Source organism: Bufo bufo, chromosome 11, assembly GCF_905171765.1.
Source record: "Bufo bufo chromosome 11, aBufBuf1.1, whole genome shotgun sequence".
NCBI classification, from domain to species: domain Eukaryota; kingdom Metazoa; phylum Chordata; class Amphibia; order Anura; family Bufonidae; genus Bufo; species Bufo bufo.
In genome coordinates this window covers 5,754,959-5,781,806 of record NC_053399.1, presented here as the reverse complement: position 1 = coordinate 5,781,806, position 26,848 = coordinate 5,754,959, and the positions used below count along the sequence as shown (strand labels likewise).

The 26,848-nt window shown below is 52.1% G+C and overlaps 2 protein-coding genes across 4 annotated transcripts in view; one reads left to right on the top strand and one right to left on the bottom strand.

The window, feature by feature from the left end:
* FANCM (FA complementation group M) overlaps positions 1 to 26,848 on the bottom strand; it is a 98,386-nt gene that overhangs the window by 51,947 nt on the left and 19,591 nt on the right. The window lies entirely within an intron of this gene.
* On the top strand, positions 1,349 to 25,034 carry LOC120981719 (heme-binding protein 2-like). Its single transcript, XM_040411378.1, has 5 exons — positions 1,349 to 2,026; positions 14,079 to 14,170; positions 17,785 to 17,926; positions 18,772 to 18,955; positions 24,817 to 25,034. Exons 1-5 carry the CDS (start codon positions 1,795 to 1,797, stop codon positions 24,986 to 24,988), a joined length of 822 nt encoding a protein of 273 aa, XP_040267312.1. The 5' UTR covers positions 1,349 to 1,794; the 3' UTR covers positions 24,989 to 25,034.

Sequence of the window (26,848 nt, the reverse complement as noted above, 5' to 3'; positions counted from 1 at the left end):
CGGAGCTCTCACATATCAGTAATCTGCAGAGGGTCCCTCGTCAGTGTGAACTTTTCTATGTTATTCCTTTAAAGGGGTCGTCCAGAGGGGACAAGTTTCTTTAGAAAGGGCTCAGAGTGGGACCCGTCCGCCCTCCGTCAGTGATTGGGTGAGGGGACGAGGAAGCCGAGACCCCCCGGGGACCAATGAGGGGGATCACCCCTTATTTATTTTTTTATCCCGCTCTGAGCCCCTTCTAAAAGAAATGCGACAACCCCTTTAGTACAGTCAAGATAAGTGGCGCCAGACACACCTGACAGCCCCTCATCCATCGCTCAGTCGACACTCCCTTTGTGTCTATGGCCGGTCTTCTCCCGAGGGCGAAGCGAGTGACAAACCAGAAAACTGCTGTGTCATCTACTGTCACCTGTACAGTCGTCCACCTCAAAGACAGACACAAAATGTAGCAGAGCCGGGTTTGACTTTTACCACACTTTGGACTCAAATCACACGTGCAGTTTTTGAAGCAGTTTTTGGAGCCAAACTCAAAAGTGCATTCAAAAGGAATGGGACGTATAAAGGGAGGACGTATCCTTCTCCCTCCTGCTGGATCCACTTATGGTGATCGTACAATGTCACTATCTGCGGCTTCACAATACAGCCGCAATGACATATTCAGCTCTGCTACGCTGGTAGGTGGAGTGCACTGCAGGGCTCTGGCACAGGCAGAGTTAAAGTGCAGCTGACAGCGCTCTCCTCCTCCACCGTGTGTCCGTGGATTTGCCTTTCCCCTCCCTCAAGGGCTTCCTGCACGCCTCCTCTGAAGCTCAGCTTTTAAAAGCAGCTGCGGAGAGAAGCGGGCACACTCCACTTTGCTACAGTCGGGTGGCGGGCACACTCCACTTTGCTATAGTCGGGTAGCGGGCATACTCCACTTTGCTACAGTCGGGTGGCGGGCACACACCACTTTGCTACAGTCGGGTGGCGGGCACACTCCACTTTGCTATAGTCGGGTAGCGGGCACACTCAGCCCTGCTATAGTTGGGTGGTGGGCACACTCCACTTTGCTATAGTCGGGTAGCGGGCACACTCAACCCTACTGTAGTGGGTGGTGGGTACACTCAGCTCTGCTACAGTCGGGTGGTGGGCACATGCAGCTCTGCTACAGTTGGGTGGCGGGCACACGCAGCTCTGCTAGTCGGGTGGCGGGCACATGCAGCTCTGCTATAGTCGGGTGGCGGGCACACGCAGCTCAGCTACAGTCGGGTAGCGGGCACACGCAGCTCAGCTACAGTCGGGTAGTGGGCACACTCAGCTCTGCTACAGTCAGATAGTGGGCACACTCAGCTCTGCTACAGTCGGGTGGTGGGCACACTCAGCTCTGCTACAGTCGGATAGTGGGCACACTCAGCTCTGCTACAGTCGGGTAGTGGGCACACTCAGCTCTGCTGGGCGGGCGCCAGGAGGGACAGGTGCACCATACCCCTAGTCCTGTGCAGGGCAGTGCCACCAACTCCCACCAAAAAGTGCACACAACTTTCCCTTGACCAGAGCTGTGCTCCGCAGCGCTGCATTCTGGGTAATCAGGCATTTGGGCTTATTCCAGCTACAGCTCTGAGGAGTTCTGGCCGGTGGAGTCCAGCTGGTTCTTACCCAGTCACCAAAGTAGTACCACCACCCCCATCATCCTAGGGTTAGCATGTGTTCTTTGGATCCCTAATAAGATTCATACAGAACACTCTTGGACTAGACGGGTTCTAGACTGCGTTCCAGCGCTCTCTTCCCAGTAGAGTTCTAGACTTTAGAGAAGTAAAAATGCAACGTGAAGGCTGTAGGATGAGCGGGGGGGTGCAGGAGCCCGCGGCCGCCGGGATGATCACTTTAGACGACTTGGACAACATGACGGACGAGCTGGGCTCCGACTCTGCGTATAACAGTAACGGAAGCGTCGAGGAAGAAGCCGAACCCATGGAGGACGGAGAACAGGACCGGCTGCTGAACTACTGGCAAACCGTAGCGAGAGGACATCAAGTGGAGGTGCCAAACGGTAAGGAGCAGAATGGTGGGCACAATGGTCAGGGGCCACACAGTCGGCGGTCACAGAGAGAGAGCGAGCAAGCTAGTGAGCGAGCTAGATAGAGAGAGAGAGAGAGAGAGCGCGAGAGAGAGCAAGATAGAGAGCGAGCTAGATAGAGAGAGCTAGATAGAGAGAGAGAGAGCTAGATAGAGAGCTAGAGAGAGAGCGCGAGAGAGAGCAAGCTAGTGAGCGAGCTAGATAGAGAGAGAGAGCTAGATAGAGAGCGAGAGAGAGAGCTAGAGAGAGAGCGCGAGAGAGAGCAAGCTAGTGAGCGAGCTAGATAGAGCGAGAGAGAGCAAGAGAGAGAGAGAGAGCGCAAGAGAGAGCGCGAGAGAGCGAGCGCGAGAGAGCGAGCGCGAGAGAGCGAGCGCGAGAGAGAGAGCGCGAGAGAGAGAGCGCGAGAGAGAGAGCGCGAGAGAGAGAGCGCGAGCGCGAGAGAGAGAGCGCGAGCGAGAGAGCGCGAGAGAGAGCTAGATAGAGAGAGAGCTAGAGAGAGAGAGAGCTAGAGAGAGAGAGAGCTAGAGAGAGAGAGAGCTAGATAGAGAGCGAGAGAGAGCGCGAGAGAGAGCAAGCTAGAGAGCGAGCGTTACATTCATTCTGGTTTCAGATTCTGAAAGCCTTCTCACAGCTGACTGTTTGCTACAATCAAGGGAATCAGCTGAACTCCAGACTGATACATTTTATCTGCTCTGATATATTGTTGCAAACTCCGGATAAGGGCTCCGTGCCCGTGCTGCGGTCTGCAATGCACAGGCACCGACCGTGGGGCAGCCACATGCGGATCGCGGACCCATTCACTTGAATGGGGTCCGCGATCTGCATCCGGCGGTCCGTACCACCAAAAAGTAGTGCATGCACTACTTTTTTGCTGTGTGGAGGCACGACCACAAACTCTGTAGTGCTTCCGTGGGGTTCGGATCCGCGCTTCCGCACCACATCTCCGGATTTGCAGACCCATTCAAGTGAATGGGTCCCCATCCGTGATGCGGAATGCACACGGCTGGTGACCCGTGTATTGAGGAACCGCCGTATGCGGTCCGCAGCACGGGCGCGGAGCTCTTAAGTTCGTGGGCATGAGCCCTAAGAGAGAGATTTGTGATACTGATCCGTCTGGCTACATAACTGTGAGACATTGACTATGTCAAGCATTCAGTTTCCACACACTGACAGCGTCATCAGCTATCGGGGCATGCTGGGAGTTGTAGTTTCCAGAGAGTCGGGGCTTCATCCCCAGGACACACAAGGATTGAAATCCTGGAGCTTCTTCCCTCCGTGCTGTGAGGAGGATAAAGCTTCTTACCCAGTCCTCGGACTCGTCTCCAGCTCGCCCTAATAATCCCTCTCCGCACAGGAGCCAAGGGAGCGGGGACAGGAGGAGCTGCTAGGGGAAGATCTTTGGGGCAGACACGGGAGCGAGTTCAATGCGAGAAACTCACTGTTCTGACAGGATCCTATGTTATATTGATTTATAATGCTGTGTGTCCCTGCGAGACCGGGAATCTATTGAATTACACCGACAGCTTTATGTCAGTGTAGTTCTGTAGCAGTAAGGTCACGCAGGGACATACAACATTATAAAGTCGGTGTAATGCCGTGTGTTCCTGTGAAAAGCCTATGGCCATAATAAGACCAGAGAAGCCGGCAGCACCTGGCACCACAAGCCTTCTGCAACGATATGCACTATATGGCGATTAGATTATATGGCGGGATTACACGAGATGACGGCCATTACCAGAACTAGAAAACTAGAATAGTGCAAGGCACAGAAAAGGCCTCGTTCGTGAGGCCTGCAGGGCCACAGCTCTTCCAGAAAGCAACTTTCTGTAGGACTACAACTCTCAGCATGGACATGAAACTTTGCTTTAAAGGAGTTGTCTCATCGTGGACAATGGCGGCATATTGCTAGGATGGGACCCGCACCTATATCGAGAACGGAGCCCTGCAAGGTGGTGGCTGGAGGACTCCAGTCCGGCCACCACCAAGCCAGCTTCCCATAGAAATGAATGGGAGCGTACCGCGCATGTGCCACGCCCGCTCCCATTCATTTCTGCGGGGCAAACGGAAATAGCCGAGCCAGCACTCAGCTATTTTCGCCGGCCCCATAGAAGATGAATGGAGGGCGGCTGCGCATGCGCAGTGCGCCCTCCTTCACTTGCCGGGCTCCGTTCTCGATATAGGTGCGGGTCCTGCACCTATATGAGAATGCGATATCCTAGCGATGTGCCCCACTGTCCATGATGAGACAACCCCTTTAAGCTTGGTTTCGACATGAGGCAGTAGGAGGCCGAGTACCTTGGTCATCAATGCTCTCAACTGGTGGAGATGACCCCCTGTTCCCCTTCTGTGGGGCAGACCCCACTGACGACCTCTTCTAGTTCAGCAGCCGTCACTCGCCATATGCATCGGGGAGGATCCCAGCACATAGGTGAAATGTTGAGGAGGGCTTCCGCTCACCTAACGGAGGCCATGTGTTTTTAGGAAAACCTCTCTGCAAAACGCAGCGTCAAAAGAGCCCATCGTGTCAGGAGACCGTCCCTTTAACAGGTTCTCCACTGACCGGCAGAATAAAGGGGTGCAGCCTTGCATCCCCTCTGTGGTGCAGCCCCCTTGGTACCACTTGACATGAATAGTGGTCTGCAGTGAAGAGGACGGAGCGCTCCGCGGCCCCTCCATTCACTTCTATTAATGCTGTGGCCCCAGCCTTAGATATGGCCTCCTTATCTCTCACGTGGACCAGTCTATGGGAGTAGTAGATGTAAAGGGGCTGTACTGCACTAAAGAAACCTGGCTTCTTTCTTTCAAAACAGCGCCACACCTGTGCACAGGGTGTGTGGGGTACTACAGCTCAGCCCCACATCAGACATGACCCATGCACAGGTGTGGCAGCCATATTTTTGTTAATCCTGTACTGGTTGGTTTTGGTGTCCATGATTGCACTGCTATATCATGACTGACGGCCCCTCACAGACACTACCCCCCACAGCCCGGTCACGGCCATCCTGTACGGGTATTGCCGTGCAATCCACCATTAAGCAGTGTACAAAGCAGGGGGTGGCCACGTGTAAACCAGTCTACAGGTGACCACAGCTATAGGGAGCCTGGTGCCGCCTGGTCCCAGTGCCAGCAGTATTATAGCAGGCGGTATATACGGGCTCTCCGGACGTGATCCAGCAGCGTTCACCATTCCCGGAGCACATCCCCCTACACACACCATTACCCCAGGAGGAGCCTCTCCGCCACAGGACATGCAGGCCTATGGGGCAGCACCGCACATGCCCGACTGCCGCCTCATACACTGCGGGCACCCGTGTCCTGTCCTGGAGATCAGCGGGCGCTCCGGAGTGCCACCAGTGATCTAACATTTACCATCTATCCTAAAAACACGTAACAAGCTCCTTTAACTGACAAGCGCAGTGCCCCCTGTAGGTGGTAAGAAGTTACTGCCAGCAGCCAATGGGCCGCCACTCCCAAGAATTGTCCTTTTAGCGGCCTCGCAAGGTCACATGACCAATCCTCTCCTCAATGATTGGCAGAAAAGGCCCCGGGTACAGGCTGCCACCAACTGAGCAGGTATACCGCCGTATGCATCGGAAAGGCACTGTGAAACGTAGGCCGACATCAGTCTACGTCTGCGGCCCCACAGACAGAACACAGGTGGCCATAAACAGCAGTCTGTATGCCGCCAACTGCATGTGGAAGTCCATGACCAGAGCGGCCTGCCGTGTAACTGTAAAGAGTGGGGAGGTATGTAGTCCGGTAGGTCAGGGCTCCGTGGGCATCTTTTGCACTAAAAGGTCTAAAAATCTAGGCCGCGCGCCAGTCAGACTGGCGAATACTTTTGTGGAAACCAGTATGTGCTGTGACTTCAAGAGGTGGACCAGATATTGATCACCACAGCGAGCTGGGCGCTCGGAAACTGTGCAGCATTCCCACCTTCCTGAAGAGAGTGCCACCATCGGGCACACATGGGCATTTTTTGCAATGTTTCCTATAGAAATTGATAGAACATTCCAGGAAAAGTTTCATCACAGCAAAAAGAGAACAAAATGCACACTTTTTGCTTCACACTCCTTAACCCCACGTGTGAACTGCTGCACCTTCCTCCAACCCAAGTGTGAATTGCTGCACGTTCCTCTACCCCACGTGTAACTTGCTGCACTTTTTGCTGCACGTTCCTCTACCCCACGTGTAACTTGCTGCACTTTTTGCTGCACGTTCCTCTACCCCATGTGTAAATTGCTGCACGTTCCTCTACCCCACGTGTAAATTGCTGCACTTTTTGCTACACGTTTCTCTACCCCACGTGTAAATTGCTGCACTTTTTGCTACACGTTTCTCTACCCCACGTGTAAATTGCTGCACTTTTTGCTGCACGTTCCTCTACCCCACGTGTAAATTGCTGCACGTTCCTCTACCCCACGTGTAAATTGCTGCATGTTTCTCTACCCCACGTGTAAATTGCTGCACTTTTTGCTGCACGTTCCTCTACCCCACGTGTAACTTGCTGCACTTTTTGCTGCACGTTCCTCTACCCCACATGTAAATTGCTGCACATTCCTCTACCCCACGTGTAACTTGCTGCACGTTCCTCTACCCCACGTGTAACTTGCTGCACTTTTTGCTGCACGTTCCTCTACCCCACGTGTAACTTGCTGCACTTTTTGCTGCACGTTCCTCTACCCCACGTGTAAATTGCTGCACGTTCCTCTACCCCACGTGTAAATTGCTGCACTTTTTGCTACACGTTTCTCTACCCCACGTGTAAATTGCTGCACTTTTAGCTACACGTTTCTCTACCCCACGTGTAAATTGCTGCACTTTTTGCTGCACGTTCCTCTACCCCACGTGTAAATTGCTGCACGTTCCTCTACCCCACGTGTAAATTGCTGCATGTTTCTCTACCCCACGTGTAAATTGCTGCACTTTTTGCTGCACGTTCCTCTACCCCACGTGTAAATTGCTGCACTTTTTGCTGCACGTTCCTCTACCCCACGTGTAAATTGCTGCACTTTTTGCTGCATGTTCCTCTGGATGGAGCCTTTGCGAGTCCTCCGGCCTGCCCAGTGCTGAGTCATCCATTTAATAACCTTGCCCGTTGATCTGTAGGCCGTGCAGGCCCTGAGTTACGAGCCCCGGCGCTGCTCCGTGTGCCATCTGCTACAATAAGAGGATTTCAGGAAATCACAGAAAATCTCTGCAGTGTATGAAAGAACAATACAATCCCGTCCTTCCTTCCGCATGAAGTCACTGATGAGAAGAACTCAGAGCCGGGGACGCCCGTCATACAGAAGAGGGGATAACCGGTGAAGCGCATGGACACAAGTGACGGCCACGGGACATGCCGTAAATATCTGGCAGATACTGGACTCGATCCTATGTCTAGCGTGGGCTCCCTTCCCCTGCCAGTTAAGCTGGTTTTGCTGTAAGATTTTCGCAGCTCCTGTGCACCCGAATGGGAATTACGGAGACAGCGTGGCGCAGCGAGCAATGCTGCTTCCGTAACGTGCGAGCTACGAACACGGCGCAGCCACAGTCCCCAGACAGGAGGGACCCATCCTGAAAACACCCCTTTAAGACTGGTTTCACGCACAACATTTTTCTGAAACCCGACACAAGCCCTTAATCTGGCGTTGTGACAAAATGGCTTCCGAATAAAATCGAATGATTCTGGATTATCGGAAGGTCATGAGTTACTGGTTTAGTTAGGGAGCCTTGAGAAGGACGGCGCCCGCTATACGCCGATAACTGGTTCTCTCTGAGCTGGACACAGGTGCCGGATTACCAGAAGTTCTGGATTATGAAAGAAAGACAAATCTATAGCGCCAACATATTCTGCAGCACTGTACTGAAATCACAGACACACACTGAAGGCTGGCACACTGAAGGCTGGCACACTGAAGGCTGGCACACTGAAGGCCGGCACGCCGCGGCCACAAAGAAAATCCCTCTAAGGGTCCATTCACACGTATCCGCAATACACCCGGCCGGCCCCCCATAGAACTACCTATTCTTGTCCGCATCCATTCCTGCCCCATAGAGAATGAATGGGTCCGCACCTTGCAGAACGGGCGCGGACACACTCTACGGACGCGTGAATGGACCCTAAATGCGAAATTCCTTTTAATCCATAAATTCTGATAATCCAACGCAGAATTTCCAAAATCCAGAACCATTTATATAGGAAAAGAAATAATAACGTCATTTCTGTTCCTCTCCGATCCTTGGCTGCGTTACCCGAGTATCCCGAGCCTCAGACGTCCATTTTCAATACCCTTCTATCCTGATCATCTAGAACATCCGATAGTCTGGCATCCATCATTTCCAAGTGAGACTCTGCCCCAGGGAAGTGGAGTCCATCCTTTATTCGTCAATGTCATCCAATTTTAGAGAATAGTAGTAAAAACACAAATACCCTGCTTCTAACAAGTCAAACCTGTGTAGCAGAGCCGAGTTTGTCAGGAGGCATATAACTGCCCTGCAGTCCTGTGTGAAGGTGAAAACAAGAGGCTCTTCATTCTGAGATCCCGCGCGACGCAGCCCTGATCAGCTCTGCTATATCTAGCTATACCGCCATGCATCTGACGGGTGTAGATCCGCCATCGTGGGCCCCTGACGACCATCAATTATTTACACCGTCTGATGCAACTCACACATACCGCTATGCTATAGGCATCCACTTGTTAACCCCTTGAGTTCCAGCTCATGACACGTTCACTGAACTCCACTACAGTGGACCGCAGTCTGCGCACGGCTCTGTATAATCCACGGGAAATAAGTCCGGCGAGGGAGCTGGAGAATAATTTACGCTGCTTTGCGTGGCACTGTCCACACATGGAGCATTCACGCGTCGGCCTGGGGCTACCTTATCGCGTACGGTCATACGGGGCACAAACTATAAGCGCCAATAACACAACATGCAGAGACTAAACTACCGCCAGACACAGCACTTAATATCACCGCTAAAGGATAGCATTATCCAGTTCTACAGCTCTGTGGGGGCCGACGTGGGGGCACTGGTGTTAGGGTGTCCCCGTCTGCAGTTTTCAGGGGAGATCCATCAATCCTCTGCGCCACGGTAATGAAGCAAGAGCAGCTCAGCCCCATAGAAGTGAATGGGGCTGAGCTGCGATACCAAGCACGGCCACTATACAATGTACGGCGCTGTGAGTGGTGAGCTGAGAAAAGGCAGCGGCGCTCACAGGAGAGACGGTGCCTTCAAACAGCTGATCGGCGGGGTCCCAGGTGTCAGATCCAGAGGTTTAATCCTGGAAAACAGCCCGATGTCCTACATACTGCACACGAGGCAGTAGGCCCACTCACCACGTCAAGGTGGCCTCTACGAGTGGGTACCTACTCTGAATTTGGGCAGCACCTCGCGGCGACCACCTCTGTCAAAAGCTCCCCTTTCCATGTGGTCTTTCCAGGGATACGGCAGAAGGGTTAATAAACCGCTAGCTGGTCCCGGTCTGTAGCTCCTGAGACCACATGGACATCTGTTCACATGCTGCAGTACTGCATGGTGGCTGCGCCTGTGGGTCTGTCCGGCCCAGTGCCAAGGGGGCTTAGTCTCACGGCAGGGATGTTGTCGGACTGCTGGGTCGTGCCGCCCTCTGACGCAGTGATGGTCGCCAATTTAGAGCAGGTACCCACTTGGCCTAATGCCTCGTGTGCGGTATGCAGATTATGGGGCGGTATACTACTAATTACGCCAAGATCCGTGCAGGACACGTGGATGTGTGAACCTGCCGGCAGCCGCTAAGTCCCTAATCTCCTGTATAAACCATCGCCTTATAATGTTCAGAACCTGCTGAATCTTACACCGCTAAAGCCATTTCCAAATCCACGGGGGATGCAATTTCCATGGGAGCTCCCCGCGAGAGGGGCGGTAGAGCCGAGGCGGCGGTTTATGCAGTTAGCACACATGAATCATGCAATTTCCCGTTGAGGAGACGACGCCTGAGCGCAATTAGGGCAAATAAAGGAACAAAGGAAAGGAGATTCTGATAAGAAGTGATATCACCCACTAATTAATCTAATTAATTCCACTATATTGCAGTAGATTACAGGCCGCGCGGCAAAGAGCCGGCCACTGTATCACAGGACTTTTCTATTTGACGGCTTTCTGTTGCCAGCAGTTTTTCCTTAAAGGGGTTGTCTAGTCTCAGAAGCCGCCTTCCATATATAAGCCAGAGCAAAGGGGTTGCTAACAAAATGACCGGAAATTTGATTGCCCGCTATTTATTGACCCCTTGATTAGGGTGCGTTAAACGGAAACTCTGCTGACAAGCCCCGACCCTCGCACCTACCCTACATCGGAAAGTCTTTAGGGCTTTCTAATGATTAGGGGTACAAACGGCGTGGCCTGCCCCTCACATTGAGTAGTAGGGTTGGTGGAGCATATACAATACTACCACCCCCACCCTCCAGGCGGGGGAGGACTGTAATACAGATGTGGACACTCCGTCACTCCATAGGGAACCCTTCTCTAACTAGAAACACAATTGGCACAATTTCTCGGCCATGATGGATCACAGGTTTAGGCCTTCGCTGCGGTATCCTATTAACCCTTGCAGTTCTCTTGCTCAGGGGGTAACCAAACTACGAGCGCCACAATCAGCATCTGGTCGGGGACGTAGCATCTGAAGCCTGCTTGTAGAGCAGGTTTCACGAACTTGACTGTCTAATCATAAAGATTTAGGTAGCAGATCAGATCAGTCCTCTTGGGATAGGAAGCTATCCTCCCCGGCAATGTGCAGCTCCTCTGTAATATGGGAGGTCTCCACAAGAGCATGAAGATCCATCTTGGACTCCTCCGGTGACCGAGGAGCAGGGACCAGCGGTTTTGTGGTGAAATCCACCTGCCCGTGGGTGTAGCCTGTTCACGGGTCATGTTCTATATCCCAGCTTGGCCCGATTCACTGAACACAACCGGATACGTCTGCCATGTTTTCTGGAAGGAAGCAGCCATGTTCTCCTAAACTTCTACAACACCTTTACCCTGCAAGTCGCCATTACACAGTCCCTGTAAAATTATCGGCGTCCACAGGGACCCCAGTCCTCCTCCTAACAGAGAAGTCTTCTGATAATGTGACCTTCACATCTGTCGTTTCATTATTTTCCCCCATAAATCAATAGTACAAGCGCTGATAAGAAACAGTGTAACATCACATATGACAGAAGAAACCGCCTCTTTCTTTCTCCACTTATCAGCCACTTCTCCTCCCCCGAACTGATCAATCTTACTTCACAGCTAACATCCACCTTCAGAGAAGTAGAGAAGAGCGGGATTACTGAGGGACCAGATCACAGAATCCATGGAGAAGGAGCAGGCACAAACAAACTACTGCTTTTAGTGGGAGTATGAAGTCTCATCCCAGTGCTGGGTTCACAGCTACACTGCTGGGGTGTACTGTCCTGCATGTATGGGAGAGACAGATAGGTGGGGGGGATCTCGTCTGTGTGCAGGGTATGGGAGACATCACAGCTGCTCATCTCCTCCAGTAGCTCAGGGACATCTGACAATTACAGATGGAACCTGCAGTGAACTGGGGTAAACTGGAAACAAATGCAGAATACCAGTCATATAATGGTCAGATACCGTGTTATCTGAAACAACAGATGTGCTTTACCTCTATTTATCCTAATATCTGCCCCTTTAAAGGGAGTCTGTCAGGTAGTGTATGCCCAATAACCCATTACTGCCGCCACTTGGTGCTCTTTAGGATATTTAAACCCATATCGTTCTGCTCACTGGCAGCCTTCTTACTGCTGAGAAATGGAAGTATTTATGCAAATGAGCCAGCAAGTGCCCTGTGGGCGGACCCTAGCTCAGCAAGTGCCCTGTGGGCAGTCCCTAGTTCAGCAAGTGCTCTGTGGGCGGTCCCTAGCTCAGCAAGTGCCCTGTGGGCGGTCCCTAGCTCAGCAAGTGCCCTGTGGGCGGTCCCTAGCTCAGCAAGTGCCCTGTGGGCGGTCCCTAGCTCAGCAAGTGCCCTGTGGGCGGTCCCTAGCTCAGCAAGTGCCCTGTGGGCAGTCCCTAGCTCAGCAAGTGCCCTGTGGGCAGTCCCTAGCTCAGCAAGTGCCCTGTGGGCAGTCCCTAGCTCAGCAAGTGCCCTGTGGGCAGTCCCTAGCTCAGCAAGTGCCCTGTGGGCGGTCCCTAGCTCAGCAAGTGCCCTGTGGGCGGTCCCTAGCTCAGCAAGTGCCCTGTGGGCAGTCCCTAGCTCAGCAAGTGCTCCTGCTCTCCTGTGTAAATACCAGGCCACCCTCTTACCTGAGATTCCTACTAATCCTGCACATGTGACGTAAAGCCCTGGTGCATGCACAGTGCATTGATGAAGTCTTTGCCACTGCTGCAGCGCATTCTCAGGATTTCATTAATGCGGACAGTACTGGCAGGGTCCTTACTGTTGTACTGTGCATGCGCTAGGCTGACACATGCTCAGGATTTCATGACTGCAGACAGTACTGTCAGGGTCCTTACCAATGTACTGTGCATGCGCTAGGCCAAGACATGCTCAGGATTTCATGACTGCAGACAGTACTGGCAGGGTCCTTACCGATGTACTGCGCATGCGCTAGGCTGAGACATGCTCAGGATTTCATGACTGCAGACAGTACTGGCAGGGTCCTTACCGATGTACTGTGAATGCGCTAGGCTGAGACATGCTCAGGATTTCATGACTGCAGACAGTACTGGCAGGGTCCTTACCGATGTACTGCGCATGCGCTAGGCCGAGACATGCTCAGGATTTCATGACTGCAGACAGTTCTGGCAGGGTCCTTACCGATGTACTGCGCATGCGCTAGGCTGACATGCTCAGGATTTCATGACTGCAGACAGTACTGGCAGGGTCCTTACCGATGTACTGTGCATGCGCTAGGCCGAGACATGCTCAGGATTTCATGACTGCAGACAGTACTGGCAGGGTCCTTACCGATGTACTGCGCATGCGCTAGGCCGAGACATGCTCAGGATTTCATGACTGCAGACAGTTCTGGCAGGGTCCTTACCGATGTACTGTGCATGCGCTAGGCTGAGACATGCTCAGGATTTCATGACTGCAGACAGTACTGGCAGGGTCCTTACCAATGTACTGTGAATGCGCTAGCCCGGGATATGCGTCAGATTTCATGACCGCATACAGTACTGGCAAAGCTCTTGGCACATGCACAGAATCTCGCTGCCACATACAGTGATGTCGGAGATTAGTGGAATGCCAATTAAAGGCAAGGGAGTGGCGAGTGGTGGCATCCACACAGAAGAGCAGAACACCCTCATTCCCTCATGGCACTCGCCAGCTCGTTTGCAAAAAAAAAAATTCTGTTTCTCCATTTCTTGGCGGTCAGTGGTCAGAAAGGAATGGTATGGAAAGAAATGGTGGAAGTAATGGTTCCTCGGACATACCAAGCCTGACAGACTCCCTTTAAGGCGACCGACTACTCTCTGTCCTCCAAGCCCTTGGCACCTGTATGCGGCAGGTGATGGAACACCGGTTGGATTTAATGGCTTGTAATAAACGTCAGGAAGTAGTTAATTTCTGTGAATCAGATGAAACGCGCTGGTTATTAGGCGGCATGTAATGCCGACATGACCTGAATATCTCAATGAGATTAGCAGCTCTCGTCTTAGGACGTTCCTGGCAGCGGCAAAAGAATTAGGGAGCGAGGTTCATCGAATGTCCGCAGAGTCCGTAACGAACAAACCATAAAACTACAAGTGCACCCGGGGAGCAGAAAGAAGCCAAACCTCTAGATTATATTACTGCATGTCCAGCAAATCAACACGTCAGCGACAACCGCAACGTCTCCCTCAGAATAGACAATGTGATCGTGTCTAGGGTTACCGCAAAGGGCCGCAACGTCTCCATAAACAGCGCCGCGCCGTCCGTCTGATGCTGCAGTTTAGACCCAATCGCTCAATTGAAGATGAGCTGCAGTACCAGATGTGACCACGGACAGAAGTGGCGCCGGGCCTTCTTTCTAATACACAGAACTCCTACTAACAATCCTTTCCCCTCCGTTACAGACATGGCAGAACCGATTCAGCAGATGACACGGAACAGACGGACAGAGGAGCGGCAGACCGTGCCCTTCCTTCTAATCAGCTGCAAAGAGAAGGTAATTCTTTTCTTTACATTACTGGAAACGAAATTATAAAAAGTATCCTAGCACGCACCAGAGGTGACAGGTCCTCCCACTGGAGGGGACTGGGTGCCCAATGCTCTCCTCTAAGGACAGCCCCCACCCGCAGTCCAACAGTGCTAGGTCCCCACAGTTTTATGGACGTCCTCAGTTTAACTCTTAGAAGCTGTAGCAGTTACAGGTAAAGAGCTGCAGCAGAAAAAGGACACACCCCTTGAGCTGTGATAGGGAGAGAGCTGCAGCGGATAGCACAATCCCCCTGAGCTGCGATAGGGAGAGAGCTGCAGCGGATAGCACAATCCCTCTGAGCTGTGATAGGGAGAGAGCTGCAGCGGATAACACAATCCCCCTGAGCTGCGATAGGGAGAGAGCTGCAGCGGATAACACAATCCCCCTGAGCTGCGATAGGGAGAGAGCTGCAGCGGATAGCACAATCCCCCTGAGCTGCGATAGGGAGAGAGCTGCAGTGGATAGCACAATCCCCCTGAGCTGCGATAGGGAGAGAGCTGCAGCGGATAGCACAATCCCCCTGAGCTGTGATAGGGAGAGAGCTGCAGCGGATAACACAATGCCATGAGCTGCGATAGGGAGAGAGCTGCAGCAAATAGCACAATGCCATGAGCTGCGATAGGGAGAAAGCTGCAGCGGATAGCACAATCACCCTGAGCTGTGATAGGGAGAAAGCTGCAGCGGATAGCACAATCCCTCTGAGCTGTGATAGGGAGAGAGCTGCAGCAGATAGCACAATCCCCCTGAGCTGCGATAGGGAGAGAGCTGCAGCAAATAGCACAATGCCATGAGCTGCGATAGGGAGAAAGCTGCAGCGGATAGCACAATCACCCTGAGCTGTGATAGGGAGAAAGCTGCAGCGGATAGCACAATCCCCCTGAGCTGCGATAGGGAGAGAGCTGCAGCGGATAGCACAATCCCCCTGAGCTGCGATAGGGAGAGAGCTGCAGCAGATAGCACAATCCCCCTGAGCTGCGATAGGGAGAGAGCTGCAGCGGATAGCACAATCCCCCTGAGCTGCGATAGGGAGAGAGCTGCAGCAGATAGCACAATCCCTCTGAGCTGCGATAGGGAGAGAGCTGCAGCGGATAGCACAATCCCCCTGAGCTGCAATAGGGAGAGAGCTGCAGCGGATAGCACAATCCCCCTGAGCTGCGATAGGGAGAGAGCTGCAGCGGATAGCACAATCCCCCTGAGCTGCGATAGGGAGAGAGCTGCAGGGGATAGCACAATCCCCCTGAGCTGTGATAGGGAGAAAGCTGCAGTGAATAGCACAATCCCCCTGAGCTGTGATAGGGAGAAAGCTGCAGTGGATAGCACAATCCCCCTGAGCTGTGATAGGGAGAGAGCTGCAGTGGATAGCACAATCCCCCTGAGCTGTGATAGGGAGAGAGCTGCAGCGGATAGCACAATCCCCCTGAGCTGCGATAGGGAGAGAGCTGCAGTGGATAGCACAATCCCCCTGAGCTGTGATAGGGAGAGAGCTTCAGCAGATAGCACAATCCCCCTGAGCTGTGATAGGGAGAGAGCTGCAGCGGATAGCACAATCCCCCTGAGCTGTGATAGGGAGAGAGCTGCGGTGGATAGCACAATCCCCCTGAGCTGTGATAGGGAGAGAGCTGCAGCAGAAAGGACACACACCCTAAGCTGCCAGCCTTCTAGCAGAAGAACTGAAGCAATGGACGGGGAGATCTCTGGATCCATGTGAGGTGCAGGGCTGGTTCTAGCTTTGTTAGAGGGAGATTGTTATGTACCATGCTTTGTCCGATTTTTACATCACTCATGGCATAACCCCTTTAAGTGAGTGAGATCCCATACAACGATTTGAGTAGATCCGAGACCCCCCCCTTGGTAAACCAGTGGAGACATTTACTGCCATCAGCCCCACAAACTGAGCCCTGTGTGGCCCTTGCACCGGGCCCTGGACTTTACTCTTCAGGCAGCGTGGAGACCTGGCTTCTTGGGTCCTGCTCGCTCCCCAGCGGCTCCGACCGGCCAGGCTCCATGCACTGGGACAGGAAGAGGTCCGGCATTGGGGACTTATGTGGCCGTAGCTTCTCCAACATTGTCCACGTCTGGTTCCTCCTCAGTCACCACCCTGTGCGCACAGGAGAAGTGGTCGGGTGGCAGGACCTGGTGCAGTGGAGTGGGAGAAGGACGGGGCGGACGGCCGAGCATTTCCTCTTAATAATCCGCCACTGCCTGGGCCTCACTTATTACTATCGTTCATGAAAATTCTATAAAACCTTGTACCGTATTTGAGGTTTTTTTGCTGTACTTTGCATAAGAACCTCTGAGCAGGAAATCAGATTAGGCCGATCTCTAATGCCGAGTGCTGAGCCCTCGCCTTGTTTTCCTAAGTAGTGACAGTTTGTAGGTCACGGCTGCTCCGCCGGCCCCGCTAACCCCACTGAGTAAATATGACGGCATGCCTGCACTCTAAGTGCACTTTACACTTAAAGGGACACTGCACCTAAATACGAGAGATACATACTGGAGCTATTCTCATCTCGTCATATCCACAGGTGCGATGTGGAAGCAGCCGGGGGCGCGGAGGCTCGTGTTCACATCTATGAGAGTTCTGTTAACGCCGTGCTGCATTTCCGTAAAACAGCCTGAAAGCGGTGACCACAGGGACAGGGTCGTGGGTCTCAGACATGGGGCAGCTAGCAGATATATACAGCACTACTTCAGTCTCGTGTCTGGCGTGGATTCGCTTTTCTGACGCTGACAATACATTTGTCACCTCAGCGACGCGTACGAAATGTCACAGTGACCGGTTTCTCCGAATCGCGGATCACTGGGGAACCCAGCAGTCGGCTGTAATCTGCATCAGAGCCCCTCAGCGTCCTCCCGCAGCGCCCCCCGCTGGGGAGCTTTTGTCTTCAGCAATAATTAATGTAAATCGACAGAGTTTAAAAAAAATCCAACGCTGGCCGTCGCGCTATTCCAGAAAAAACAATTAGCAGCCCAGCTGTGCGCGCCACGTCGGGTCCGGGAGCCCATAACAAGAGCACGGGCGCTGCGCACTTACACATCTACCTACCTACACTGCAGGGAGGCGTCACAGGGTCTTCTGTGCATTTTATCTGCTTAAAGGGGTTCTCCAACACAGAGTTGAGCCGGATCCCCTAGTGATCAGTTGTAATCTGTAAGGGAACCGGGCAGCAAGTGTCCAGAATCTGTACAGCACCTCCACAGGACAAATTAAGCATTACATTACTCCCAGTGACATTAATGTATGCGCGGCTGTGCAGGGTCCTCCAGTACAGGCGCCGCTTACACAATCCACTTGCTAGTAATAGGCTAATACAAGCGGATCCTCCTGCGTCCGTCTCAGGGGAGGCCTTACACAGCGGCTATCCTGACGCGCTGTATGATCTATAATACTTTCAGGGACATCTATGCTCCTCTTCAGACCGATCAGTCCTATAAATTCCCATCAATCAGAAACCCAAACCTCCATTCCTAAAACTAAATGTACGGCATGTTGCGGGATTAACGGTGTGGTGTGTGGCGGCATTAATGGTACTGTGCGTCTACGTCCAGCATATTACTGCAGAGGTCTGTCTTTCCGACAGTGCGGAGAACGGCTGTATGAGAAGAGGCAGTACGGAAAAGCCAAGTGGGCCTGCATCAAGATGAAGGAAGAGCGATACGAGCAGAGCATATGCATGGGGTTCATGAAGCTCATGAGATACATCTGCGAACAGAACTCCTTAGGTAAGACCTTTATTACCAGGACGCTCAACAATGCAATAATGTCCGATGCCTACAAAGCAGCGGCAACACGACAAACTAGGAACAGACAGCGCCCCCCTCGTCTTCAGACTGTGTCTGGTATTGCAATTGATTTCAATGGAGATGAGCTGCAATACCCCATGCAGACCACTGAGAAGAGTGGCGCTGTTTGTGGAAAAAGTGACCTTGTTTTTCTAACCTCATGCATTAGGCAGAGTTCACACTGCACTCGCGGTGTATGCTCCGGGAAAGCTTCCGGCGTATAGTCAGGCATATATTTACACAACGAGGCCAGCGCAGTCTGCACTATTACTTAGCGCATACAGACAGGAGATCCTCCCAGCGTATGCCTCTGACTTATAGCGGTCGTATGGACCTGCCCTTTCTCCTTCACAGGAGCACTAAGGTTACGGAGATCTTTGGGCTCATGCACACGGCTGGATTTTCATTCGGCATCCAATGATTCCAATCCGCGTTTTTTTGCAGCTCAGATGCAGACCCATTCATCTCAAAGGGGCCACAAAATATGCCAACAGCGCAAGTCCGTTCCGCAGCCGCGCAAAAGAACAGAACATGTCCAATTCTTGTCCGTTTTTCAGACAAGGATAGAGCATTTCTGCAGGATTAAAAAAAGAAAAACACGTCGGCGTGCACTCGGCCTGTATCAGTGTTTTGCGGACAGTGTGCATGAGCCCTTAGATGTGAATGAAGTCCATATACAATCCATAGAACAGCCAATCACACCGAGGCGCGCGATTAGGCACCAAGTCCGAGAAATCTGTAACAAGGCAGTGGCTGATGGAAGTTGTCGGAATGTTTCTCCCTAGGCCTATACCTGGGCATGACCATCCCAATCCTGACTACCGTGCACATGGACGAGGCAAGGACGGGAATCACACGCTCTGTGACGGTGGCTTATTACATCCCAGCCCATCTCCAAGATGATCCACCTCAACCGACAGACCCGGAAATCGTCATCGAGGAATGGCCGACGACCGAAGTCTTCTCCAGGTAGAGTCTCCGGGACGATTAGATCATTCCGGTCAATCATCTAATTCTTACAAAACCCATAAGATAACAGCCACGGAGCCGGTACGGTCCTACAGCCCAAATACTGAAAGTGGGTGGCGGCATTAATGGTACTGTGTGTGGTGACTTTAATGGAATGGCGTATGGCCAGGTTAATTGTAGTGTCTGGCGGCATTAATAGTACTGTGTGGTGGCATTAATGGTAGTGTGTGTGGCATTAATAGTAGTGTGTGGTGGCATTAATGGTAGTGTGTGTGGCATTAATAGTAGTGTGTGGTGGCATTAATGGTAGTGTGTGTGTGGCATTAATAGTACTGTGTGGCGGCATTAATGGTAGTGTCTGGCGGCATTAATAGTACTGTGTGGCGGCATTAATGGTAGTGTGTGTGGCCAGATTAACGTCACTGTGTCTGATGACACTAATGGTATTCTGTGTGGTGACTTTACAATTAACCTGGCCGCACGCCATTCCATTAAAGTCACCACACACAGTACCATTAATGCCGCCACACAGTACTATTAATGCCGCCACACAGTACTATTAATGCCGCCACACACTACAATTAACCTGGCCATACGCCATTCGATTAAAGTCACCACAGTCACACAGTACCATTAATGCCGCCACACAGAATACCATTAGTGTCATCAGACACAGTGACGTTAATCTGGCCACACACACTACCATTAATGCCGCCACACAGTACTATTAATGCCGCCAGACACTACCATTAATGCCGCCACACAGTACTATTAATGCCGCCAGACACTACAATAAACCTGGCCACACGCCATTCCATTAGTGTCTGGTTGCATTAATAGTAATGTCTGGCGGCATTAATGGTATTCTGTGTGGTGACTTTAATGGAATGGCGTGTGGCCAGGTTAATTGTAGTGTCTGGCGGCATTAATGGTACGACATGTGGCAGCTTTAACTGTACTGTGAATGGTGGCATTAAGTAAGTGTATGCGCTGTATTAATTGAATGCTGTATTGGGGTTACCAAGTAAGGCATTGTATGGCGGTATTAAAGGATTATTCCCATCTTATAAAGTGATTGCATATCACTTGTGGGGGCCCCGAGTTCTGAGGAGCCACCTGTCCTGAGAATTACGTGGCACAGCGCTGGGGTGGCACTGCATCCGCTATGATGCTTTCCCTGCAAGGAACTGCATGGAGCCCGGCTGTGGTGAAGGTCTTCATTCTGAGGATTGGTGGGGGTCCCATAGGTCAGACCCTCCCACCGACCATGAATCACACGCACATGCTAGCGATATGTGATCACTTTTCAAGATGGCGATAAACCTTTAGGGTGCGGGAAACTGAACCTTCACAGGAATTTCTGCGAATACCGGTAATCTGCTGAACATTTCCTAACCCTTCTTATATCTTAACCAATGAAAAACTCTAAATATCCACACGGGAGACTAGTGCGGCGCACGGGGTGCGACTCCTCTTATTCGCCCTTCACTTTTAACCCCCTTACTGTAAAGAAGGGGAAGGAGCCACAGTCCGCGCACCCCCGACCTCCAAACAACTCCCATTTCTGTACCTCTATAGGTTCATCATAAGAAGGATTTAAACCTTAAAAAAATATATATATATTACGTAGAATTGTCAGGTTGGCAGAAAGGCGCTTAATCCTTTTTGAAAAGCAGCGCTCGGGGGGCGGCGGCCACTTCTTCGCCCTTCTGGCCGCCCGTGGCTTGATCTTACGAGAACAAGGCCGGCGTAATTAGCACATTCTTCATTTTCTGAAAAGAACGCTTTCATGTCAGACATATTGGGATTCGATAAGACGGGGGTCTCTGCGACCTGACATGAGGGACTCAAGGTTTTATAACCATGGACACCCCCGCTCCGAGGACAATGAAGTCATAAAAGGCATGGAGGGAACGTCACGGCCCGAGCTGCTCCCCGCTGCATTGGACAATGAGTGCTAATAAGCGGGGGATCGGCGTGGTGGGAGAACTCCGAGGGAGACCAATTTACAGCTCCTTACTGTACAAGAAGAAAAACAAAGAGCGAGGCGGCCGAACCCACAGAGGTTATTAAACGACTAACTGCCCATCTCCGCATCTCCCGCCATCGGTTACTTCCTTTATTGCGTCTCTTTCACTCCCTTTAATGGCACAAGGGGCTCCGACGGTGAAGTGGTTTACAGACTAAGGCCTCATGCACACGACCGTTGTGTGCATCCGTGTCCGTTGTTCCGTTTTCCGTGATATTCTGCGGACCCATTGACTTTCAATGGGTCCGTTGAAAACACGAAAAATGCACCGTTGTTCATCCGCGTCCGTGAGCCGTGTTTCCTGTCCGTCAAAAAAATATGACCTGTCCTATTTTTTTGACGGACAACGGTTCACGGACCCATTCAAGTCAATGGGTCCGTGAAAAAACACAGATGCACACAAGATTGTCATCCGCGTCCGTGATCCGTGTCCGCAGATCCGTCTGCATAAAAGCTTTTTCAGATCTGAGTTTTCACTTCGTGAAAACTCAGATCCGACAGTATATTCTAACACAGAGGCGTTCCCATAGTGATGGGGACGCTTCAAGTTAGAATATACTACGAACTGTGTACATGACTGCCCCCTGCTGCCTGGCAGCACCCGATCTCTTACAGGGGGCTGTGATCCGCACAATTAACCCCTCAGGTGCCACCCTCTCCCCCCCTCCTAATTAAAATCCTCCCCCCCATCATTGGTGGCAGCGGAGAGTTCCGATCGGAGTCCCAGTTTAATCGCTGGGACTCCGATCGGTAACCATGGCAACCAGGACGCTACTGCAGTCCTGGCTGCCATGGTTACTTAGCAATTTTAGAAGCATTATACTTACCTGCGCTGTCTGTGTCCGGCCGGGCGCTCCTCCTACTGGAAAGTGAAAGGTCTGTGCTATAAGCAATGCGCCGCGATTAAACTGGGACTCCGATCGGAACTCTCCGCTGCCACCAATGATGGGGGGGGGGGGAGAGGGGAGGCCGCACTGGCCACCAATGAATTAAATACAGGGGAGGGAGGGAGCCGCACTGGCCACCAATGAATTAAATACAGGGGAGGGAGGGAGGGGGGGACCGCACTGGCCACCAATGAATGTAATACTGGGGAGGGAGGGGGGGCCGCACTGGCCACCATTGAATTTAAAACTGGGGAGGGAGGTGAGGCACCTGAGGGGTTAATTGTGCGGATCACAGCCCCCTGTAAGAGATAGGGTGCTGCCAGGCAGCAGGGGGCAGTCATGTACACAGTTCGTAGGATAGTCTAACCTGAAGCGTCCCCATCACTATGGGAACGCCTCTGTGTTAGAATATACTGTCGGATATGAGTTTTCACGATCTAACTCAAATCCGATGGTATATTCTAACATAGAGGCGTTCCCATGGTGATGGGGAAGCTTCAAGTTAAAATATACCATCGGATTGGAGAAAACTCCGATCCGATGGTATAATAGGGACTCCTGACTTTACATTGAAAGTCAATGTAGGACGGATCCGTTTGCAATTGCACCATACTGTGTCAACGTCAAACGGATCCGTCCCCATTGACTTGCATTGTAATTCAGGACGGATCCGTTTGGGTCCGCACGGCCAGGCGGACACCAAAACGACATTTTCCTTCATGTCCGTGGATCCTCCAAAAATCAAGGAAGACCCACGGAAGAAAAAACGGACACGGATCACGGAACCCGTTTTTGCGGACCACAAAAAAAAACGGTCGTGTGCATGAGGCCTAATCCTGCTATCAAAGACCAGGCTCAACTAGAACAGATCCTTAAAGGGAGTGTCCTCTCAAGGCATGAGGCCTCCATTGAATGGGTGGGGCCCCGATTCACGCTGCAGGGAAGGGAGAGGAGGCTGCACATGCACAGCTCTCTGCATTGAGCGCTATAGGACTTCCAAAAAACGGATAACGGGCCTCCTCTCCGTTCCCAGCAGCGAGATGGGGCCCCGTCCACGCAGACAGGGTGGGTCCCAGAGGTGGCGCCATCACAGGCATTACAGGAATAACCGGAGGACTGGCCATGTGGCTCCTCTCCATTCATTTCTATGGAGTTATGGAAACACCAGAGGGGGACCCCCAATCGTTCTGGCGATGGGTGCAGGTCTCTGAGGTGGGGCCCACCTCTATCAGACATTGACGGCATAATAGTCTATGACAGTGACAACCGGAGTAGAGAGCAGCTACAAAGACTCTGGAGGACCCGGCGTGTGCGCAGTATCGTCCATAGACCTCAAAGGGCTCCATGTAGTGCTCGGTGTCCCCTCTGGGGGTGCTGTAGAGGCTCTGCACATAGATGGGACCCCCTCAATCAGCTGATTTTCAAGAAATCCTTCTAAAAAGGGAAAAGCAAATAAAGTCTACCCAATGGAAGCTAAACACGAGGGCCATACAGGGAAAACCTATAAAGGGTTTTCTCAGCGCTTCCCTCTGGACGGGTCACAGTACAATCCGCACAATGGAGGGATCAGTCTGTGATCTAATATACAGGAGATCTGCTCAATGCCTTAACCAGTTCCTAACCAGCTCCTCGGTGATGTGGAAGGGGCCGAGTACAAGGCCTGTTATGTAATGGGGAGAAGGTCAGCGGGCGGCAGGAGCAGCAGACCCTCAGCTGACTGTCTCGCGCTGAGGCCAGGAGCTGTCTCTTCTCATCTCCAGCGTGGGCTGATCGCTCCGTCTCCTCAGGTCAAGCTGAACTCTACAAACCTACAAAGAGCATTTCCCTCTAAATCAGAAAGCGGTGGATGTCGCCACCTGGCGTCTTCTAGTCTGAGACGCGTTTCATCTCCTGCGAGGTCCTCTCAGGACGGATTCACACACAGCAGTTTATTTCATAAAGAGCGGGAGCATATAGACGATGGACGTCGTCTTCCCCTTCCGGAGGGATCCACTACTGGCTCCGGCTCAAGCAACGGCACCAAAAACGCTGGGTGTGAAACCAGCCTAAGAGTACAAGGTGGCGGCGTACAGCGGCGGCAACGCAGATGAGATATTAAGAAATCTCATCCACACGCTGCGAAAAAACCTGCGATCAACTTATCGATCTCCACTGCAGGATTTCACTTTTTGCAATTCATGAAAACCTGCAGCGGAAACGCGGCAGAATCCACCCCATGTGCTTGCACCCTTAAAGGGGATGTCTGGTCTCAGAAAGACATAATGCCATCTGCCTGACAGATCCCGCACCGCCGCTCTGGTTCTCCTGGCTGCAGCAATGAGGTCACGTCAACAACAGGTGCCCAGCAGCCAATCGTTGGCCTCAGGGGCCGCACCAAAGTGGTGCAGTGATTGGCTGCTTCAGTCACATGTTGTTGAGATGACATCATCGCTGCAGCCAGGAGAACTGGAGCAGCGGCGCGGGATCTGTCAGCAACTATTATTTATCGCAGGTGGATCATGTTTTGTCTGGTTTCCAGCTAAATCTTGAAAACCCCTTTAAGGCCCCATTCACACAAATGTATTTTTGCTCCACATCTGATCCGCATTTTTTGCAGACTGGATGTGGACCCATTCATTTCAGTCGCATCTGTATGTTCGTTCCACGGCCCCCGCAAAAAAGATAGAACATGTCCTATGCTTGTCTGTTTTGCGGACAAGAACAGGCATTGTGACGATGGGTGCGAAAAAAAAAAACGGATGCAACACGGACGGCAAATGAGCGACCTGGCTCATTTCACACCGCAATCTGCAGGGTGCGCCGAGGTTTCTGTCCAGATGATTTCCTGCCAGTAACCTCGGTCGTAGGCAACGTCCTCGCAGGTTCCATGAAAATGTTCCTATAGCCAACCTGCGCTCGACGCGGTGGGCGGAGCCGTCTATAAACGCTATCTTCTCTCATTACAGATCATTCCTTGGAGCAACCAACGAGGAGACCATCATGCGAGAGATCTCCCTGCTGGCCGAGCTGCTGGAGTCCCCCGAGCTGTGCCTACAAGACTCCTTTATCGTCGCCGGATACACAAACCCAGCGGCCGCCGACCGGCGCAGCGAAATCTGGTTCCTGCAGGGGCCTTAATCACGGAGTGTGGACTGGAGCGACTCCGTGGACATGAAGCGTCTACTCTGAGTTACTGGCGGTACGGTTCTCGGACGTCATGTCTTGGGACATTTGCCTCCTAAGCGCACGTGCAGACTTACCTGCAGGTCGGACTCATACTTATCCCTTGAAGGGTTGCCATGGTAATTGCACACTGACTTATACAGTCATAAATCCCGCTGTCGCCGACTCCCATCCCATTATGTACAGGAGTCACGGCGAGGTTGGGACGCCATTTGTGCTCCATTTCTAAGCCGACATGCACCTTGGCTTAAGCAATATGGGAGGCATGGGGTTCCTTATGGAGGCTGCAGAGGAGGTACCCAGCAAGGTCTGACAGCTGGCGCCTCCTCCTGACAACCCTCAGGGTATTTCCACACACTACGGAGAAAGCCTGCAGCGTAGACCGGCTCACGCAGTGGGGTTTCGAGCTGCAGCCTGACCATTCACTTCGGCTTTCAACCTTTACAATGCAGAAGACCCCTGTGATCCCAGCAGTGATCCCAGATCCCGTTAGAGGTGGGTTGTCCGCTGTGGAAATTCCGTCATGTGTGGCTGTACCCTTAGGGTGTGTTCACACGGGAACAACCGGCTGCAGCTTATTACAAGTAGCAGCGAAGTGGATGAGATTTTACCAAACCGCTGGGAATTCATGCAGAAATTGCTGAGCAGTGGGGAATTTACAGCAGCCATATTGACCGTCATCCAGCTTTTCCCGTCACAGATACAACTGAGAAATGTCCCAACAGAACTTCTATAAGATTAGAGAAGAAGGTGGATCAAGGACCCGACCTCCTGGGGTGGAACTGGCCGGGACTACGGCTCCATACTTATCGGTGGATGGGACTGAGCTGCAGTACCAGACACAGCCTGCGGACAAGTGTGACAGCGTTCATAACACTCCTGGACAGCCGCTGATATCTGCGCCGTATATCCTTCCCCTAAACACAGCGAAAGTGGCAAGGACCTCGCAGATTCTCCAAGAATCTCTGCCAACCCAGAGAAACCGGAAGCTGGCGCCTGCCCGAAGGATCAGCTCTGCCCTCCGGGTCTGCTGCGTGTAAGGAAAGGATTAACCTTGTGAAAAAAGAGCAGGAGCTTTAAATATTAAAACTTCCACACAAAGCAAAAGCGGATTTGAGAAGCCTCCGAAGGGTTAAGTAACGAGATGTCAAGATTAACCCCTCAATGGGTCACTGGGGAGGGAACAGCAAAAGTACAGATTAGTGTTGTGGAGGTGATGCACTAAGACCGCCATGTGGTGCGCCAGTCTCCGGCCTAAGATCCTGGAAATCCATTGCACCAGAAACTAAAATCTACACCTAGAGGTGGGAGGGGAGGGAAAACACGTGGCACGACTTAAAAAAGGCGAGTGTGACGTTTTTGCGCAGAGAGGGTTTGTGCAGACATTTAAGACTTCAGGAAACTGATCTAATTTCCCATTAACGATAAACATAAAACCAGTGCAGAGAACAAGAGGGCTCAAAAATGGCGGATACCAGGGAGCAACAGAACGCATGCCCGCGATCACACATCATTCTCCGTTATTACACATTTAAAAACCATTGGCCACAATGAATAACGTGCAAGGGGCCATGTTGTTGGGAACTTCCAGCGATGACAATCAGATCACAGAGGGTCCTCACAAAGCCCCTCTAGTCAGCCGAGACAGCCGCCATGATGTGAACTCTTTACCAGGAATGCTATGAAATCACGCGCTTCAGACCCATCACTACTCAGGGGCGGCAGAAGCAAGTAAGCATCCAACATGTCAGGAAAATCCACACCACTCAAAATGAAGGCTGTGTCATATCATGCTAACCCCCAAACTACTGTGCA